This window comes from Leptinotarsa decemlineata, unplaced genomic scaffold (genome assembly GCF_025532065.1).
Source record: "Leptinotarsa decemlineata unplaced genomic scaffold, Ldec_3_MD MMD2_tig00001719_RagTag_RagTag, whole genome shotgun sequence".
NCBI classification, from domain to species: Eukaryota; Metazoa; Arthropoda; class Insecta; order Coleoptera; family Chrysomelidae; genus Leptinotarsa; species Leptinotarsa decemlineata.
Window position 1 is genome coordinate 10,967,014 of NW_027412569.1, and position 22,559 is coordinate 10,989,572.

Below are 22,559 nucleotides of genomic sequence, written 5' to 3' on the forward strand. Positions count from 1 at the left end.
TAAGAAGGATTGGGTCCAAGTATAACATCAGGACCTGTTTCAGATCTGAGAACACTATCCGTAGCAGCTTCACAAAAACCAGGCCACCAAATGCGGACTGCGAATGAAGCCGCGTATATGTTGTCCAACAACGCATTCAGTCAAGCTAGCGTAGGGATACGTAACATATGGAAACCTCTTATCAAGCGAAAAACGACCAACTCCCGCCAAACGGTCATCTCCAGCTAAAACCAATGAAGCGGAAAGAGAAAAGAGGGGATAGGTGAAAGGTGAAAGCACCCGAATAACCTATAAATAGTCAGATCTCGGAGGAATAAGTCCAGTTATCACCCGAAGATGATTGTGGATACTAACAATCGAAACGTCGTGACGTAACTTGGTTTGGAATCTTTTAATTTTTATTTTTCATTTTTTGTTAATAATATTTTTTAATTTTCAGTTTTTGATAATATTTAAATTTCTTATTGAATGTTATTTCTTTGTAATTTCAGTTTTTTGTTTCGATAAAATTGTTAGTTTCGGTTGATCTTTTTATTTTTATTTTTTTCAGGGATTTCAAATCAATTTATATTATAGTAGACAATGGAAGTCCGAACAGATGAAATACACCACGAAACATTGTCAACCACCTGCAAACAAATATTTTTCCTATTCAAGTTCAGGCTCCACTTCTTGTTTCATTGTGGATTTTCAGTAGTTTCCAGATATCCTCGATTCATTTAGTTAGTTATTTCTTCAATTAAGTAAGTCATTGGTATTTATAACAATCAGTCCTGATGCCGTTCAAGTATATAACTGACGAACATGATAAATATGGAGTATTTATTGGAATATTGAATTATTTAGCAATAAGACCTCCAGGAGTCGCTGTGTGAATGAATCAATGAGAAGAAGATAAGCAAAATATTGAACTTCGACAGAGTACTGATGAATATTTCACCACAATATAAAATAATGAAAGTTTCAATATCCGTTCCTTCTTTTGATCTACATACATAAGCATGTACATTATTACTACTGCAATTTCATATGAGTTAATATGAGATAACAGAAATAATAAGAGGAAACAACAGAAAACAGGAGTTTCTCTAATGATATCTTATTATTTTCCTTCAGGAAAAATTTGCGAATAAAAAATTCCCTTTCTTATATCTTCATAAAGGTGAATTCAAATAGGCATTTACTTTAGTGTGTTTCAAGACACTACCGTTATTCCTAATATGTTCGAGTCAAATGAAGAAGAGGCATTTTCCTCTACTACTGAAACCCTCAAGTGGTTTCAGGTATACCCCAATGATTTTCAAAAGAGTCATATGAGTTTTTTTCTAATAGTTAGTTTATTCTTGAGGTTGTCCCAATTCATACTTTGCTGCTTTCTGAGTTTTTTGCATCTTGTTATGAACAAAAAAGGTGAGCTGAAAACATAGTATTAGCGGTAATTTGATATATCACCACAATAAAGATTTCTCTTGTTCTTATTCAATAAGTTGTAACGTAATAATGTTCAATAACTGATCGCGTGCGGTGGCACAGCCGTGGTAGATTCAAATTACGAAGCGATTCAACTTCCAGTTGTAGATTATTCGTAGGCATACCTGTTAAACTAAACAACTGGTTTATAAGAATAATTCCGAAAATAAATTTGTAAATTATTCCAGAAATCGAATAGAAATCAAGTAATTTAGTTGAGGTACTCTGATTTGCAGAAGGCAACGACATTGACATCTCCCAAGACATAACCTTAGTCACAGCAGAATTTGGTCTCATCGTTATAGGAGCTAAATTTGTCTTGAGAAGCAACTACTGGACTTTGCTGATGCAAAAAATCATCGGATTGTCCAAATACGGAATCACTATGGACTTGAAGCAAACTATTAGACGTTGCAATAAGATATCAAAATTTTGTACAGCTTACGGCGTGGCTGCTTATTTCATCTATGTTCTCATGGCCTTCTACGGGATATTCGATTGCCTCCGCATCAATGATGAGAAAGGAATTCATGAGATTTGTAGAGTAGTGTTACCTACATGGCTGCCATTCGAGCTTACTCCTAGGGGTGAGATGGTATTGTTCGCTTTACAGGCTATTTCTTCTTTCTCCATACCAGTATCTGGTAAGTTGACAGATCCTAACAGAAAAATTATGTTTTTACAAATGTCAAGACTGTTATGAAGGTTAAGGAAACGAAAACTCCTGAAATTAAATAGTATTTCAATGAAATCAATATTAATTGCGTAGTTTTCCATACATTTCAGCTGTTGTCATACCTTTCTTGAACTGGGAAGCAGCGCAACTTCTTTGTGAAAGAATCCGTCATCTGAAAGAACTTTCTCAACTCATATTGGAAGAAAAGCAGGTTGACGAAAGACGGCAGAAAATGAAGAGTTGGATTGGATATCATCAAGAAATTTTAGGGTGAGTATGTGCAAAATATTAGTTGAAAGTATGTTGGAAAACGATTTATAGATTAGGGGATTGTTGAAATTGTGTAATTGGCTCACAGTGTTGAGTTGTGATTTGTGTCAATGAATAAAGCTGTTGAATTTGACAAATGTACCACTACAACAATTTCAACTTGACATATAGTTCCAGAAATTTTATTATGGTTATTTCTCGCCCGATATTCAAGCATATTTCTAGCTGGTTCTTCAAATTTCCATGGACAAACAGAAGATGTTCTTTCAACAGTTTTATTGAAACTCGTTAACCTTATTTTCTTGTTGCACGTCCTTTTCATCCAAATGTCATTGAAAAGATCATTTAATTCTGTTTTAGAATCATAGAAGACCAGAACAGCGAAGTAAAATCATGTATGGGACATATGACATTGATAAGTGCACTTGCGATTGGTTGTTGTATCAATCAATCATTCAGTAATGTAAGTACTTATATTCAATCTGAGTGTATGTCAATTTTAAAAAAATATGGCATCTTGTTACACACAAACTAACAGAAACTTCCATTCTCATTTTGATTGTTTCCATCTATTATTACTGTCCTGCGAAATTTTTCCGAATGGAAATGTATTTTCTACCTGTATACACAAAACGAAACTTTATCGAACTATATTCAGTGGATTAATTGCTTTTTCTTTGCACTATTGTAATGAACTTTTTTGAATTCATTTGTCATTCTACTACAGCTTTTTGTGTTGATGGCGAACATGAGCATTGAAAACGACGTCATATTTAAAACTTTTTCTGGAAGATTTCGATAATTTTTGAAGATTTCCCATTCTATATCATCATCTATCTTATTGAATATATACTGAATTATGAAATGACAGAAAATCAATTTCAATGAAAATGCCAAACCGTTATTTGCGTTTGCATTTGAAGTTTTTGAAATACTATTAACGAATTGATTCTGATGAATACATACTCTGAAGTATCAAAATGAGTAATATTCCTAACAAACATAGATGGAATGTCATCAAGTGACACTCAATTGACAGATTTTCACTTAACAAAACCGTTCATGAGACCACTACACGTGTTTCGCTATACGATACCTTTTATAAAACTGTAACACGTGTTTAGCTATACAATACCTTTTATAAAACAGTAACACGTGTTCAGAAATAAATACCTTTTATGAAATCTCAATATTTGTTTTGCTATACAATAGCTTTTATGAAATCGCAGCTCATGTTCCGATATACAATTCCTTTTATAAAATCACAGTACATATTTTGAAATACAATACCTTTTATAAAATCACAAAATGTGTTTCTTTATGCAATAACTTTTATGAAATCACATCACGTGTTTAGCTATACAATAGCTCTTATAAAGCCGCAATACGTGTTTCGCTATACTATATCTTTCATGGAAACACAACTTGTGTTCTGCTAAAAAATACCTTTTACAAAACCGCAACACGTGTTTTGCTATATAATAGCTTTCACAAAACCGCAGAAATTTGAAATATATGTGATCGAAAAAAAATGTATGATTATTTTCATCTCGAAGTTAGTTTCAATAACGAAAGTGGCAATAATAATGACAGTAACGGTTCAATTTTTCTGGTCAATGTCATCACGATCATGAATTCATTTATAAAATAGCACTTCTTGCAAAAAAATACTAGGTTTATCATGGAGGTGCTATATAAAACTCAGATCACTTCCGTTTGAATACTCAACAGTGAAAGCTTGCCTTTCCTCAAAAAAATATATAAAAGTAAAGATCACAAGAACCAATAACATCTATGAAACATAAATATGTAGGATTCTGGCCAAAAACAAAATAAATATGATTTAACTGGCCGAAACTTGATGAACATCCATTAAAACGTATTCAAATAAAGCTTTATTGTGGGTTTTTCAGTTTACCAAATTGTGACACGTCTTTGTTTCTTTCAAGCACATTCAGTATATTCAATACTATACTAATTAATTTTTTTATTTTTACCTATTCCTTGTTTTTTGCTTTATTGTTGGTAATTATTTTGCATTTTTCAGTACAATCCTGTGGGAGCACTCTGTACGCTCATAGGCTGGATCATTATTTTATTTTTTCTTTGTGATGCTGGCCAGATGATAACTGATAACGTAAGATTGGGTTATAAATATTTTCAGCAACCACCAAAGTTTGGAAACGGTTTTATTTCCGTCTCAAGTCATAGAAATACTGAAAAATACTCCTGAAAACACCTAAACGTCTATTGTTATGTGTTCAATAGCTGACGATGAGTTCCTATAGCTGATGAACTGATGTTTATTTCTTGATGCTTTAAGAAATATGAATGTAAATGATTGATGTCTGAGAAGTACGGAAATATAACTGTTATTGGATTTTAGTCTTTACGAAGAATACTGATCTCCGATTCTACTATTTCAGACAGAATCCATAGCTGAAGCTGTTTATGACATGAAATGGTACGAGGCAGATATTCTAACCAGGAAAGATCTCCTTTTTATATTGATTCGTACTCAAAAACCGATGGAACTGGATGCCCTCCCACTGGGAACACTAAACTATGCCTTGTATCTGATGGTAACTGATGACAGTCGAAAAAATTTGGGAAAATACTCAACCATTCGTGATTTAATTACAAAAATGAATGAAACAAAAGCTGAGAATTTTCCATTTGGGTATTTTTCAGAATTTCTTCTCGTTGCGTATTCGATTGTTTTCAATTGATGATGATTCATATCTATAATGAAAGATTATTTGATTTCCTGCGTTGCTGATAATTTTCACAAAAGTTAATTCTCTTAATGAAACTTTCTATACAAAAATTTTAAAAGTTTCAAATACAATTCTTGATCCATAGTAATGCCGAGAAATACTGGATTGATGATTCGATTATAGTTAATTATAAATTTTCTGATGTAAAGTTAATGAGTCATTTTTTTCAGATCCTGAAGACTTCATATTCATATGTTACTCTGCTCACTAACAGCACTTGAATGAATTATAATTATTGGTTCTGCAGCGATTTGATGTCACTTCTAATTCGTCACCTGATGTTTCATTTTCTACTGTTTTTCCATTATTGGAACGTATATGAACAGATATATCACTAATAGATATAGATGGATGAAAATATCACACAGCATGACTCTACTCACTAACAACATATGAATGAGTCACAAATATTGATTTTGCAACAAAATTATATCATATTATATTACATTGGTTTTGAATCCATTTTTCTCTTCCTCCCTCTAGAATATTCCCACATTTGTTTCGTTTGAAGATGGAGAAGTAAAAAGTTGGAAGTATAATTCAATGTTCATATAAAAATATTTCTTTCGAAAATATATTCACTGTAATTCGAGAAAGTTTATCTTTCAGTCTATTTCTGAAAGTCACTTCTTTGCATGATCTACACATTTTGGCTACAATATGAGCGCAAATGAATGAACTAACATATCACTATATATACACCACTGTCCGGGTAAGAGAATATACTTTTCTTCATCTGAAATGGAAGCTCGATTTATAATTATTATGTTTTTCACTTGCGAAATAGCAAATACTCCACAAAATTTTGCGTCTTCATTGTATTTGAAAAGGTGAGGAATAGTGAATTCACCTCGGAGAAATTTCACAAGTTATTTCACCTGAATTATAAGGTTTTCAGTAAATTTCTGATCCCCAGCCCCATCGATATACTGCAGAAAGGTCTGTTTTTGCTCGTAAATTATTTTTCAGATCTCATAAAGATGATTGATGTGTCTATTTTTGCAGAATGTGGAAAAATCTCTGGTGGAGAATTATATGAACTTCAAATCTTGTTTATTTCCCTGACAAGTGATCTCACTGGAAAGTAGATTCAAACAAGTAGGCGAAACACTTCCATGGGAAAAAATTCAGCCTACAACTTATGCAGATCAGTGACCAATGGACTCGAAATCATGTCATGTCGCTGGAATTGCAAAGGTTGCTTCTCAGCAAATGTTGATGCTTCATAAAGCTCAGTTCAGACCTTCTTTGGAGTATTTTTCCCATGTATGGAGCTCCACCCCTAAGCATATCCTGCTTCCTGCAAAGAGCATTTCGCCTGATTGGAGACTCAACATCACTCGCAACCTTGAACATCGGAGATTGGTTGAAGTTTAGTGTCTCCTTTATAGATACTCTCACGGAAGGTGTTCAAGTGACTTGGCACACTTGATTCCATCGAGAGCGGTACATATCAGGAATACGCGCCGGAGTGTGGCAGTTCATCGTTTTCGTTTCGGAGAATTGCGTGTATCTCTAAATATTTATAAATCAAAGATGACTGACTGACTGACATAGTGATCTATCAACGCACAGACCAAACCACTGAAAGGGATGAAAGTTTGTATGAAACTTTGTCAATTTTAAGCCGATCGGGCTGAGACATTGCATGCATAAAGCCACTATGACTTAGGCATCCCCTGAGAAAGGATTTTGATAAATTCCACCACCTGAGGGGGTGAAATAAGGGATGATGGAGGATGTAAATGTATCAGTTTGAACCTATCAGTACCTAATGGAACGAATAAATTAAGAGGAACAAAATACTTTTTAGTTCCGAATGTTGACAATAGATGGCGTTGGTAGTATTTTAAAACGCGCTATCGTTGTTTTCACTGAGTTACATATACCCGATGATAAGTGGCCGCCGTATCTAATGGTATATACTATATCTAAATATTTCTACATATTGCGTTACCACTAAAGACTTAAAGAAACAACTGAAACTCCTTCCGGTAGTGATGATTTTAATCATTTAATGGAATTATCACCATCAGGAAAGAATTGAGCACATTTGTTACTACGGTTCAAGAAGTGATGTCTGAAGTTTATCCAGACATTATTCATATACATGACAAGCCTATTGAATGATTATGTGAGCGTGCCATACTCACTCCAAAGAACGATCAAGTAGCAGCTATCAACGATATCCTGCTCATGTCGTTTGAGGGCGAAGAACAAGTCTACACTTCGATTGTTTTAATCGAATCTGTATTAACCACAGTATTGTGGTTATTAGAGATGACGCTACTAATTACCCTGTGGAATTTTTATATTTATTGAAACCGCCAGGTTTGCCTTGTCATAAGCTCATTCTGCGTGTGGGCACTCCAATTATGCTGCGTTACATTGCAATATAGTGGAAGCCACTATATAACTGGGTGTGCGAAAGTGGAAACTGTATTTATACCACAAATCTCATCAAAACCTGATGATATCCTGTTCGAATATTTCTTTCCCGAATATAAAAGTACTCGTAGTTCTGATGAAGTAGTAAATTGAATAATTAATGAAACTAATGACCAATCAATATGTCTAGAATCAATCTGAACCAAATTCCGACAAACTTCCGTCATATGTTTTGGAAACACAAAAGGACAACTTCAATAGTGTACAGGTGATCAAGAACTCTCTCGATAAAGGTCAACTGTTGACAATGGAAAGTTGTGGTGTGCAATAATTCAACTTCCCTTCCATGAACTGAACACAATACTGAATAAGACGGGTTCGTTGGATAGAATGACCGAACTCGACACATAAATACAACCCAGTTTGAACGCAATTTCCTAACGTGGCGCATTCTCAAACTGAACACTAATTCCGTCGGAAAGGAGGCCCATTTCAATTACAATGTTTCCTCGAAAATGCAACCCCGACTACAATGTCAGTTATTCGACTTGCCCGAAACGTACAGCCCCTCCGTGTAGCAAAAAGCACCGAATTGATATGAAAACCAGAGAGGAATGAATTTATACGGAAATTATTTATGAGGAAACTTCAAAAGTTAAATGGCATGCACATATCCACGTTTGTGCAGAAAGCCGCGATGAAAGCCATTCCAAAATCTGATGTTGAGCCGGATTAACAAGTAGTGCCGAGGTTTTTTTCTATTCGTTGGTTGCCCTGGCTGGTTTCAATTCAGAAGTGCCGGGATTATAATGTTATGCGAAAGCTCGGGAATGTTTTCGGATTTGAAGAATCATTATGGGGCCTCAGTGGTTGCTCTATTCATTTACAAGCTGCTTTTTATAATGAAATTCAAATGAATTCCGCTTGGAGTTCTTCAAAGGCTGTGAATTGTTTCATTTTTCATAGTTTTCTCTATTGATCATGAAGTAAAAGTAAGAATTTGAGGGTGGGATCATAACTGGATTTCTCATCGCTTCAGAACAGCAGCTACAACAAAATTTTTCCTTGTAGGCGAGCCCTGGTCTCTTCTAAGATAGTTTAAGATAATACACAATACACAGGGTGTCCCATATAAAACTCCGCGGGCAAATATCTAAAAAATTCAAAAGAATATCCATATTTCGTGAAAGCAGATAATTTTGGTGTCAAAGGGTGTCAAACTATTTAAATTGGCGTCGGTGTCGCGACGCCAATTTTTTTAAATAGTTTTTGGATTCTGCATTAAATTCTAAATTCAGCACACTTGTAGGTTTTTTTGAATACTGATGAAAAAAGGCAATTTTATTGCGTATTATAAAGAGGGTCATAAATAAGTCAAAATAAATGCAATATTGTATTTATTGATCCGTCAGAAGGCCTGTCAGATTTAACGAAAGTGTATTCAGTTTTGTGTTGGTTTTACATAAAATTGAAAAATGGTTCAATTTTCAAATGTAGAAAAGTTGGATATGATTTGTATTCATCGCGAAGCAAGAAGGAATTCAAAAGAAGCAGTGAGAATATACGCTAATCGGTATCCTGACAGAAAATTACCGTCAGATAAAACATTCGCTGGCTTTGCCGAATCTTTGGCAGGAATTGGATGTTTCAATGAACGGAAGCGGCTACTGATGAGAATCACAGTGTTGCAGTGCTAGGTTGAATGTTATTGGAACCACAGACAAGTAGTAATGAATTGTGACATTTCGAAATCGTCAATACAACGTATTTTTTCGAAAGACGAATTCCATCCATACAAGATACATTTGGTTCAAGGACTACATCCAGGTAAAAATCATGCTTCATTCTTAATAACTTAAATATATTCGCATATTCAAGAGATGCTGATAGAAGATTGAACTTCATTGCATGGTTGTTCACCCGTATTCATGATGATGATCAGTTACTGAAAAAAATATCATGGAGTGATGAAAGTCGTTTCCATAACAACGGTATTATAAACAAACATAATTGTCACTATTGGTCTGAAGTGAACCCTCATCGGGTGCAAGAAACGAGATTTCAGCCTGTGTGTGGGGTTAATGTTTGATGCTGAATCATTGATACTACCTTATTTTCTCAAAGGAATTCTCAATGGGAAGAGGTGCATGTTTTTTCTACAACATGTGTTGCCGAATCTCTTGGAGAGTTTACCAATACAAACTCGACTGAATATGTGGTTTCAACAAGATGTGGCACCTCCACATAATAATAGAATGGGTACCCAATATTTGGATGGTACTTTCAATGAGAAATGGATTGGAAATAAAGGTCCAATACCATGGCCAGCTCGAAGTCCAGATATTACTCCACTACATTTATATTTGTGGGGATATATCAAAGACTCAGTTTATATGCGACGTTCACAAAATCAAATCAAAATCGAATCAAATATGCTTTATTGTCCAAAGTATAAACTCGTTGACAAAGCTAATCATGTATAAATGAGTTTCACTATAATAACTCTACATTATATATATACATTGGTTTAATGTATGTGTTATAGTGAAATATGGTTACGATTTTTAGTGCACAGCTAAAACAATTATAGATAAATAAATGAATATGCATATATAAACGCACATAAATACCACACACATACATATTTATATACATCCTAAATGAACGAATAGTCAGACATTAACAGGTAAATAAGGAAGTAAAATAGATTAAATATATAAATAAATAAGATAAACAGACATTGTTTTCAAAATTGCAGGAGCTATTAAAATCAACATAAGCAGTGCTTGAACAGGAAATAATTTTATTTCAGAATTCCATCCATATCTTTATCAAAATACTCTTGAACACTATAAAACACCTGGTCAATGAGAACTTGCTTTACAGATTTCCTGAACTGATAAGGTTATTGGATATCTTTAGGACTGGTCGGTAGATGGTTATATATTTTAGCTGCATTGTAGATCAATGAGTTTTTAATCAAATTCGATGATGGAATAGGCAGTCTTAATTTGTCGCTTTGGCGAATGAAACCAATAACAACATTGTAAGATGATTTGTTCTTATGTACTAGGCACACAGTTTCGAGTATGAATAAAGAAGAAAGTGTTAGTAATTTTTGCTCCTTGAACAAGGGTTTACAAGACTCTCTAGGCCCAACTTTGCACAGATATGTAGAGGATTTAAAAAATAGTATCACAAATATTTGTGCTTCCATTCGTGACCCTTTCAGCTGTCACGAATCGGGAATTACTAAAAAGCTCATATTATTGCATTCATTTTGACTTATTCATGGCCCTCTTTATGATACGCAATAAAATTCCCTTTTTTCATCAGTATTGAAGAAAAACCACAAGTGCCTGAATTCAGAATTTATTGAAGAATCCAAAAACGAATTGAAAATATTGTGTTAACATTTGAAAAAATTGGCGTCGGTGTCGCGACGCCCTAACGGATGACGCCTAGTGCTGTATCTCTACGTAAATAAGAGGACCCTTCGACACCAAAATCATCTCCTTGCACGAAATATGAATATTCTTTTTCATTTTTTAGATATTTGCCCGCGGAGTTTTACATGGTACACCCTGTATAGAGAAAACGAAACTCAATAATGCAATTTTTCAACAGAAGAGGTAACAGTGACGCATTCATCTCTCATAATTGAACGTTCTATCATGCAAAATCAGGAAACTTTTATAGAAATGAAGTTATATGTAAACTCGGGTGAATTTTCCTTTCTGTGTCATAGCCAGGGTAAAATGGGAAACGCTCTTGGGCGAAACAAGTACGTATTTTGATGGAATGTTCACAAATATGTGCCTCTTCTTTTTCCTCATCTACTCTGGCACATGAATTATATGTCCAACCATGGCACACGCTTCCGGTAAACCAACCTTTGGTTGACTCTAAGTATAAGTACCCACAATAGATGCTGGTAAACACAACTACAAAACTCCAAGGAGAGGCCATTAGGTTCAGGGGCTGCCCTCAAGGTGGGGTACTATCTCTCTTTCTGTGGTCGCTCCTGATGGATAGTCTGCTTGATGCCGACAGAAGAAAGTTGATCTGCAAGCTCATGCAGATGACCTTGTCCACGTCGAAAAAGGTAGCTTGTAATATCCTCCACAGCAAAACTGTGTTAAGCCCCTTCACCAGGAGGAGAAAATTGGACGATCTAACGCCACTTTTCCTCAATGATGAGGTCATTTCATTTGAAACGTAAGTGAAATATCTTGGCATTGTACTTGATAAAAGATTCACCTGGAACGCTCACTTGGAAGAAGTTTTACATAAAGCCAGACTACCTCTATAGATATCCATTGGATTTATGTGATGATTGTCAGACCAATGATCACTTATGGTGCAATTGCCTAGTGGCCGAAAGCTTTACAAAAAACGGCCCAAGCGAAGCTCTCTGGCTCACAGAGACAGGCTTGTCTGGCTATCAGTGGTGCCATAAGTACCATACCGTCAGCGGCCTTGGAGATCTTTCTAGATCCACCTCCTATCCACATTGTTCTGGAGAGAGAGGCTAGATGGACTGCATAGAGACTTGTGTACATTGCCAACTGCACAAATCAATTAAATGCAGAGTGCAACAGACTGTTGGTTGACACTGGAAGTCACAGCATTCTGGAAATGACCTCTGACTTCATGCCTCCAACTGTCAAGTACGGACTGCCTTATAAAGTACTATTCCCGAGTAGAGGGGACTGGATCCTTTGAGAAAGGGAAATATTAAGAGCAGATAGTTGTTGGTTCACAGATGGATCAAAAACACCTTCCGGTTCTAATGCAGGTGTTTTCAGTCGCAGATCCAGGCAGGGATGCCAACCTGCCTAGAAACCTATGTGACTGCATTTCAAACGGAAATTTAAGCTATTGAATTGTGTGCAGAAGAGGGTGCTACAAGTAGCTTCATTGGACGAGAACCTGTCATTGACATCGCTTTAGGCTTTTCCAAACAAATATTGAACATCTGAATGGCAAGAAGATTGATGGGCTCCTGGCAAAATATTCCAGGATTGGTTCACTTCGAGTCATTCCATCACCTTTCGAAGTTTGAAACCAAACAGTTGGTATACTACAGTAGGGATCAACTACTATGTCTAACAGGCCCTTGTCACAGGTTACTGTGGTCTGATTCACCATATGCAGATACTTGGACTGTCGGAAGATAGTGTGTGTCGCATTTGTTTGGAAAATATTGAAACAGCAGGGCATATACTTTGTGCCTACCTCGCTGGGAACCAAATTAGGTTTTCAGAGTTTTGCAGAGCCCACTCTTACCATCTGACTTTGCGGGTTGCAAGGAGGGTCGAGTAGACCCATTAACCCATCCTAACCTAAAATAACCAGTAACTTTTCCTTGTGGTATCCCTGTGCACCTTCCATATGAGTTTTGTGAACTAATATCCCTTCAACTATAGTATTATCATTCAAAGGTTGATTTATTGACGAAATAAAAAGGGTTCTCATGAAATATTTCTCAGTATATCAAAAGCAACTCGCAAACGTTGCAAACAGTAGACTAACAAAAAATCTCTGTTAGTCCCGACTGAGGCAAAAACTGCCCTATTCTCATTACAGCCCAAATAGAGATTCATCAAGTTTTTTTCTATAAATTTTTTCACCTTCTGCAAATAAAGGCATGTAAACCCTTATTGTTATCAAAAATTCAAATGGAAAACACATAACACACGGAGATGATAATATATCTCGTGAAACAATTTTTCACTGTTGGTGTTGCACAAAATGGAAAATTTTCCTTGACAAAGATTGATTTATGATATCGAAAGTAAAAACTACGGTTGTTCGTCAGTGGCGTAGGAGAAGGATTCTTCGATAAGCGCACATTCAGAAGTGATTTGTATTACAATGAAGATCGATGAGAATAATAACCTATTCAAGAACTTGAGAGACGTCATTTCAATCTTTGTTCATTTTTGTACTGATTTTTAATGGTTGCAAAGGAACTGGGAAAAATGGAAGCATTATTCAGTCAGTATTATGTAATTCATAAAATCCAGTGATTGTATCATTATGCCACGTATACTGTATTTCATGATCAAAGGTATCATATATATAGGGTCCTGCAACAGTGGCGCGGTGTTCCATATCTCTATTTAGGAAACAGATAGGAATCTAAATTTCTATAATATTACTTTATCACTCGAGCTCGACAAAATAAAAATATTGACGGTCACACAGGATGTTCAATTTTTTCTGGGCGGATCCCAACTGTGTTTTTTCAAACGGCAACCTATATTTTTTATCGTTTTTTCGGTTTCTACATAGAAAATAAGAGACACTTTATGTATATCTTCACTTCGAAAATATTGACGGTTTTCGAGACATCTAGCATGACAAGTTTTTTTCCAATATTCGTCACTCAGAATATTTGAAATTATAAAGTTGTACCAAGTCCAATTGAATTTTTTTGGTTGTGTGTGTTTGGATGTGCTGCTGAAAGAGAAAACTCGCCAACCATACTATATGAAAAAAATGACCGGAGGAAAGAAGTTTTGGAACCAGAAACAGCTGTTTAATCTACAGACGAATATTCTATATCGTGGATAAAATGGACAATAATTTTCCTCAACATAAAACACTCAGAATGCTCTTGCTGCGAAATGAAATGAAAACTGGTTGACAAAAAACTCATTTTGCCTCACACAGAGCTGAAAACTCCACGAAAAATATTGACAAAGACAAGGTTCAGGAGCATTAATAAGCCAAGGTCTTGAATGTTGTTGAAGATCTTTCGAATCAGCTCATCCTCAATTTTAGCCTCCTGCTGATCGGATTTCAACTCGGTGACAGAGTTGTGATCACCTTGTTCAGTTTCAAAAACCGAGTTCAAACTTTGATTGTTCAGGCTGCGTGGCAGATATTCAATGTAGAGATCAACTTTAAACGTTCACACCATCACTATGATGGGCATCTTCAGCGGTGGTTGGCAGCAATGCGTTGCGATCTCTTCATTGGTAGGCTCATTGATTAGACCCTGTGGGATGTGATATTGGAGAGGTGAGAGTGGTGGAGACGACTTCCCTGATTGGCCCGGCATTGTCGGGTTTGATCGGGCTTCGACGGAGAGCTGAATATTATGTTTTGTTGAAGTGGTTCTGGTGTTGATGAATCTCCTCAGATTCAGTCCTTCCCATAACTGCTGAAGATGTCTATCGAAGTTGAGGGCGAAACTTTGGAGCTGATCTCTTCATCGGAACACGACTATCCAGCCTGGATACCCAAAATTTAAATTTCATAATCAGCCGAGAATGATTGGAATTCAAAACCAAGTTCATCAGCTGACCTGTAGAGAAATGTGTGAATCAATTTCTGTGCTCTCGTCATGCAGAGAAGAATATCCGAACTCTCGATGATTCTTCAGACCCTAGATAGTTTTATTGTATTTTTATCATAAATTCATCAGAAATCTTCAATAAAAAGATCATTTCCGAATCTGGGAAAGTCTAGATTTCAAATATATCGTTGGATATCCGTCTGACAAAAAAAAAACAAAAATGGTTCGAAATTATATTTCAACGAGGTACGCCACTGGAGATGCGCATCAGACATTTTCCGTATTAGGAGAGCGTTAGTGCCTGTGTCTCGTAATTTATAGCCATTTTCAACCCGTTCCTGAATGAGAGCTACAATGGAAATACAATATGGCTTTTCTGTAGATAGAATCATTATTTGGTAAATTGAATGGTCTCTTTTTTGTAATTATTTTGGAGGTGAAATGATGAGTTCACATCCCATAAAAAATTTGTGTTGCGACAACATGGACAGTAAATTTTTTTAAACATATCAAAGATGTTTTCTCTGGAAAGGTGGAAAATCAGTTCTATTTTTTCAATTCCTCAACGAAACTGTCGAAATAAACATCAGTTATCAACAGAGTTTTTTAAGCTTCCATTCACGTTTCATCGTTTGAAAAAAATGTACCTCTTCCAATATCTTTTCACTTAGAATGTATATGGGTGTGTGGTATTTATGGGTGTATTCATTTATTTATCTATAATTGTTTTAGTTGTGCACTAAAAATAGTAACCATATTTCAATATGGTTACTATTCAGAGCCAGGGTTCTGAATCGGCAAAAGGACACTGCTTCTCATTTAAAAAAATTTCGACCTTTGCTCGAAGTTCAAAAAAGCGCTTAAGGACTTTTCCGCAACTAAGCCAGCGTACGGCAGTATGATATGGTAAATCATTTTCTCCAATCTGTTGAATAAACTCGCGGAATTGTCGGTGATTTAGCCGAGTGGATCTGATGAAGTTAACAACTGCTATGACTGGTTTTAGAACTTCAGACATATCCAAACATTTTCCGCACAAGGACTGTTGATGAATGATACAATGTAAGACTAATGGTTTTGACCCACCATCATTTTCTATAGCCTTTGACACAAGTACAACCACTACTTCATTTTTACCATACATAGTTTTGCCTCCATCAGTTGTTATAGATTTCAAATTTCTCCATCGAAGGTTCTTTGGTTCTTTTTATTAATGGCATTTTCAACTCCCTTAAAAATATCTGCCTCAGTTGTCGTGCCGTGAGAAATATCAATATCAAGGGGTTCTTCATACACTTCATAGCTTTTATCTACTTCGCGAATAAAAATCAACACCTGAGCAGTATCTGATACATTCGTTGACTCATCCGATGCTAGAGAAAGCCACTCATGATGTCCATTTTTGTCAGACAATTGAGATGATATATTTTCTGCAATGTCTTGCACCCTCCGAGCCACGGTGTTTGCTGACAAACTGACACTTTCAAATGAATTTACCTTTTCGGGGCATATTTCTTCAGCTACTGTAATCAAGCATTCTTTATCATTTCTCTATCGGTGAATGGTTTGCCACATTTTCCGATTTCAAGAGCCACACGAAAGCTGGCGCGAGTTGCAGACTCTTGTTCAGTATTCGCTTTGGTAAACAAAGATTGCTGCGATTTTAGTCCGCGTTTCAGAGCTTCAAATTTTTCCTTCCGCAAACTTTCTGTATACTTTGAGTAACTTTGAAGATGTTTCGATTCATAGTGTCGTTTAATGTTATAGTCTTTGAGAACAGCTATGGTTTCATTACAAATTAAACATAGCGCCTTATTACTGGACTCAATCACAAAATATTGAAAGTTCCATTTTTCTTGAAACGGTCTGCATTCACTGTCGATTTTTCGCTTCTTTTCCATACTAACAAATCACACAACAAAACAATAAGTCAAATCAAAGTACTTTTATTGATGGATGTTACTTTACTTCACAATAGACAGTTTCGCTTCCTTCGCCTTTCGTACGCAGACTAACTCGCAGTTGCGCCGCTAGCCTTTTTATATGAAATTATAACTGCCATCTCGAGGTGATCGGAATACACTAGCTAGAACCAGAACTTTCTCGAACCAACGCGGTAATTCCAAATATTCAATTACGCCTAATACCACCTAGCGGGTAGCTGAAAAAAATTGTACATAGTACCGCTACTCGTCACTAGATGTCGTTAAGTGTCACAATACACAATAATAATTGAAATGCACAAAAGCGTAAGTTCGCTCAGGTCACGCACTTTGCGACTATCCTAGTCTAGAAATATAGTTAAGGGCAGAAATTGGCCTTCGGAACAAACTGAAAAAATCATTATGGCCCGAAGGCTTCAAAGTTTGGAGACCCCTGTTCTAGATGATTTTGAATGATTTTCCTGTAGTGCTTCTTTAACCACTAGTACTGAAAACCAAGTGTTCTGATCCACGATTTGATAGATTTGAATCCAGTTATCTTATTCCTTCACTCTAATATAAGTTATATGTGTGCTAAGTGATAATTCCTGAACAATCAATTCAAGTTCAATTTAAATTCAACTTCCTCACACAGAGAAGAGCAGTGAAATATTAACTGAGGAGTATTTGAAAAAACTTTAATGTGTCGCAATCGCAACAGGTACGCAATCGCAAAACTTTTGAAATAACCTAGGTTAGGTTAGGTCCAAAGTGAGTAGGTCTATTCGACCCTCCACCGTAACCCACACCTGTATCCTAGAGTGCTCCCAAAAGTACTTGTCCTGACCTAGAGATGGCGGTAGTTGTTTAAAAGTTATCACAGTATCAGAAAGTAAACAATCTATAAACCATATGTTGGTAGTTCGAGAAAGCTGCGTTGTTGAGTATTCGTTTGGCAGCCATCAATAGAGAACGTTTTCGGTGGATTGGTGAAAATGAAGAAAATTGGTCTTCGTTATGTGGTACAAATAATTTCATTTGAAAGGTTTCAGCTCAGCAAATATAAAACATGAACTGGATTCTTCTCTAGACGAGCCTGCTCCTTCGTTCACAACAGTGGAACATTGGGTAGCAGAGTTTGAACAAAACCATAAGAGCTGCTAAGACTGGTATCGCAGTGGTCGACCAAAACTTTGATCTGAGCTCTCTGAATGTTCAGTTTCCTACTTTTATCTACATTTAATTCACATTGTTTTCAAGTATTTGAGAATTTCGTCATCTCTATCCTCAGGAAAGATTTTTAGAGGTGACAGATTGCTTGTAACTCTGCTGACTTTGAATACCGCTTTATCAAAAAAGTTCCATTACCGCATAAAAGTTTTGAATACTATTCAAGTTTTCACAATGAAATGTCCGGCATGTAACAATCCAAGCTGAAAAAAATACCGGCCGTTGAATATTGTATTTCATACGAACTCAAATGGTGCAGAGTATTGAATTATTGGTTGCTTTTGCTGTGGAGCTATTATGACTCCCTCTCCCCTAATAATGTATAGAAAAATATCACAAATGTGTTTTTAAATTGTTTACCATGTAAAATATGCATTTATGTCAGCACTCACTGTAATTGAGTAAACGAACAAACAAATTATGTTGTGAGTTTCGACAGTATATCATGGCGAAGCCAATTTGAAATAATTTGTTGAATAAGTGAATTAGTATAACCGCATCAGTGGAAGCTGGATTACGAAATTAGAACCATCCGTTTGTGAATAGAAAGCACATATCCATTTATGGAACCCCTATTATTTCAGCGAAATTCCAAAGTCAATTTGGTGCCAAACTGATAAATCTTGTTTGTGGCCAGATAGGCTAATCAACAAGTTCAAAAACATGAAAAATAGAAACGAAGGTCCTAAAAATATGAGCGATAGCTCATTCGATTCAGAATCACCTCTAGAAAAATGTTCTTGAAGGATTTTGGTGCAGGTGAAAAATTGCAATTTGTATTAACAAATTACAAGATTGAAAAAAAATGGTATTTAGTTTTTTGTTAACAACTCAAAAATATTGATATTTGAGCAATTTCGAAAACAGCTCGTTGAAGAGGAGGAAATTTCCGATAAAAAAGTTTCGACTTCCGAAACTCTATCTCCATTATTTATAATTTTAATTTGACTTTGAAAATAGGGTTCCGCGCAGCTGCTACGGCATCGCGCACTGCCGCTGAAGAGAGTTTATCAAAAGAAATAATTTTTTTATAAAATTTCATTTTAAAAATTTGAAAAAAATATCGTTTTCTTCAACACGTGAATGAATCGAGTCCCGTAAAAAAAAAATTCAACACCATTTTTCGAAAAGTAATTCAATTGTAAACTAACGAATATTTTCCCAATTTCCGTTGGCATAAATGATAGGATGAAAGGTATAAATAATTGGCCTAGAAATTTTCGAGCCCTTTTGATATATATATATATATATATACAGTGTGTCAATTTGAAAACTTCCCACCCTCAATATCTCCCTTCCAGTACATAATATGAAAAAATGGTCAGACAGGTCAACTTTATTTGCAAGGGGGACACTCTGAATGAATATTTTCAACCCTCGGGGTTCAACCCCCTAGGAGGGGTGGATGTTACCCTCAGAATTTCAAATGGAAAGGGGGGTCAAGTGGCACATCATTTTGAAGGGCATTCAATTCGCTTGCCGACGGTGCCCTCATTTATTATTTTCCGATCAGCAGTATCCGAAAATGTAGTTCTAAACTAATAGAAGTAATTAGAATTGGCCTATACTAAAATGCCTGGTTATCAAGTTAGTATGCAAAGAAATACAATTTATTGACTCTCTTATAAGTAAAACTTGTGATGACGGGTCAGCTTTTCAACTTTCCATCAGGGGTAAAATTAGACAAGCCTCAAAAAATTTACATTAATTAGTTATCTGATTTCGGTGACTTTCATTTGGGTTTATTATCGGATTTAAAACTCTTATCCCTTTTTTGTTACTTCTGCTATAAAAAGTATCGTTTTTTGAGCAAAAAAGGTGTTCATCGCATTCAAGCCATTTGGTAGTACTATCATTTCAGTTTCATTTGTTGAGCTGATCAGCGATACCTTAGAAAGTGTATAAATTGTAAGAATGGTTTACACTATCCAAGACCGAATTGAAATAATTTTTATTTATGGAGAGGTGGGCAAGTGCGCACGAAGGGCGGCATCTCTTTTTAATGAAAGAAATCCAAATCTTAATATAAGTCACCGGTATGTGCTTGATTTGGTGACAAAGTTTTCCGAAACTGGTTCGGTGAAGAATAAAAAAAGGAATAACCCCAGAGTACTGAATGAGGATGCTCAAATTGAGGTGTTGGGAACATTTGCTGCAGAGCCGACTAGCTCCTTACGATCAGTAGCAGAACAGACGGGAATGTCACACGAGACTGTAAGGAAAGCACTGAAAATGCACAAATTTCATCCATATAAAATGCAGATTCTCCACGAGCTCCATGAGGATGATTATGACAGAAGAATAGAATTCTGTGAAATCATGACTCTTCGAATCAATGCTTTACCTAATCTTCTGTTCAATATCTGTTTCAGTGATGAATGTTCATTTTTCCTGAATGGCAATGTTAATAGGCAAAATTGTCGCTATTGGAGTGACGAAAACCCTCACAATTTTCGAGAAGGACATACACAACACCCACAAAAAGTTAATGTTTGGGCTGGTATTCTTGGAAATGCCATTATCGGACCTTTATTTTTTGAAGAAAACTTGAATGGTGATCTGTACCTAGATATGCTTCAAGCACCTATCGATCCACTTATAACTCACGAGCTCGAAACTCAAATTGATGCACACGGTAATTTACTGTTGCAGGAAGATTTGTTACATTTCCAACAGGACGGTGCGCCACCTCATTATTTTCGCCCCGTCCGACAATGGTTGAACGAGCGATTCCGGGAGAGATGGATTGGCAGAAGGGGATCAATTGAGTGGCCACCGAGATCACCGGATTTGACTCCATTAGATTTTTTTCTTTGGGGATATCTCAAATCTGTCGTTTATAAAACACAGCCCACTGATATGGATGACCTCAAAGGACGAATTACAGCAGCATGCCGGTCAATTAGTGGTGAAGTTTTCCAAAATGTTCGAGAGGAGTTCGAAAACAGACTGTATTACTGTTTAGAGCAGAATGGACAACATTTTGAACATATTATCAGATAAAGCGTAACAAGATGGTTGAAATTTGTTTTTTGCAATTTAGTATTTTTTGTTTGCACTCGATGCGTATTTCGTTAACTAAGTAGTTCTACATTCCTCTCACATCCACGAATTCGAATATTACTCAAGGGTTGGAACGATGCTACCTAGTACGATGCTCACCTTTTCCAATAGTCCATTACAATCATTTGTTTTGAATACCAACCTGAATACCAAACATCTAGTGCGGGCGAGTTTTAATCATTTATTCTTATTCACTTCTAATCACCGTTCGTTTGGAACGTTATTGTTCAAAAACTGCTCATCAAAAACTAATGAAAAAGGTATCATTGGCAAGAGAATTGAATGCCCTTCAAAATGATGTGCCACTTGACCCCCCTTTCCATTTGAAATTCTGAGGGTAACATCCACCCCTCCTAGGGGGTTGAACCCCGAGGGTTGAAAATATTCATTCAGAGTGTCCCCCTTGCAAATAAAGTTGACCTGTCTGACCATTTTTTCATATTATGTACTGGAAGGGAGATATTGAGGGTGGGAAGTTTTCAAATTGACACACTGTATATATATATATATATATATATATATATATATATATATATTTATATATATATATATATATTTATATATATATATATATATATATATATATATATATATATTTATATATATATATATATATATATATATATATATATATATATATATTTATATATATATATATATATATATATATATATATATATATATATATATATATATATATATATATATATATTTATATATATATATATATATATATATATATATATATATATATATATATATATATATATATATATATACACTTCATATGATCCTGCGATAAAAGTTCATAAAAATTTATCAATTTGTTAATTATGATTTTTTATAACTATTGCAAAATGAAATATCCAGAAATTGTTATTTAGCTATGTCTGTTTTCACATTGAACAATGGCAGTTATTAACATAGGATATGTAATTTGTTTATTAAATTATTCTGAACAAATAGAGGAATTCAATATTTTTGAAAACTTTTTTTGCTTTTTTGTTTTCTAGAGATAATTATGTTTTTTCAAAAAAAATCCCCAATTTTGATTTTTAATTGTTTGAAATCGATTTTTTCATATTTCGATCGTTTAAATGATTAGAGAATAGATAAAACTATAAGCAGTGAGAAGTATATTGATATTGGGAAACCTCAGGGTACGGTTCTTGGATCTACTCTATTCAATCTGTACATAAATGACTCATTCTTTCTAGAAAGTGAAGAAAACATTTCAGGATTTGCAGACGACAGAACAATATTCTATAAAGCAAATAATTGGCAAGAATTAAAATATCAGACTTTGATACAATAAAAAAACTGGCTTGAATATAAGCTATTACCCATAAATTTGGGGAAAACCCAGTATATGCCATTCAGCTGCAATAGCACGAACAAACCACCCTTTTCCTGTTTAGAGCTAGGCAATCAACACTTGATTCGTCCTGAAAATTCAG

The 22,559-nt window shown here is 35.3% G+C and overlaps 1 protein-coding gene across 4 annotated transcripts; it reads left to right on the forward strand.

Annotated features, from left to right (window-relative positions):
• The first annotated feature begins 633 nt into the window (after positions 1-633).
• Positions 634-5,619, forward strand: LOC111515094 (odorant receptor 49a-like). Of its 4 annotated transcripts, none has more exons than XM_074176494.1 (7): positions 634-1,410; positions 1,707-2,114; positions 2,257-2,416; positions 2,777-2,879; positions 4,464-4,553; positions 4,843-5,096; positions 5,364-5,619. In XM_074176494.1, the coding sequence occupies exons 1-7, from the start codon at positions 1,221-1,223 to the stop codon at positions 5,368-5,370; spliced, it is 1,212 nt and encodes a 403-aa protein (XP_074032595.1). In that variant the 5' UTR covers positions 634-1,220; the 3' UTR covers positions 5,371-5,619. The 4 variants fall into 4 exon arrangements, with proteins under 4 accessions (XP_074032595.1, XP_023027103.2, XP_074032596.1 ...); XM_023171335.2 differs by having other exon boundaries at positions 4,843-4,998; XM_074176495.1 differs by lacking the exon at positions 5,364-5,619 and having other exon boundaries at positions 4,847-4,988.
• The last annotated feature ends 16,940 nt before the right edge of the window (positions 5,620-22,559 follow it).

What these genes read in the sequence shown, in the direction of transcription:
- LOC111515094 (XM_074176494.1), top strand. Translation starts at nt 1,221, where the DNA reads ATGTTCGAGTCAAATGAAGAAGAGGCATTTTCCTCTACTACTGAAACC. An exon ending in TCTTGTTATGAACAAAAAAG is followed by an intron (nt 1,411 to 1,706) that starts GTGAGCTGAAAA and finishes TCTGATTTGCAG; the next exon opens with AAGGCAACGACATTGACATC. An exon ending in GCCAGATGATAACTGATAAC is followed by an intron (nt 4,554 to 4,842) that starts GTAAGATTGGGT and finishes CTACTATTTCAG; the next exon opens with ACAGAATCCATAGCTGAAGC.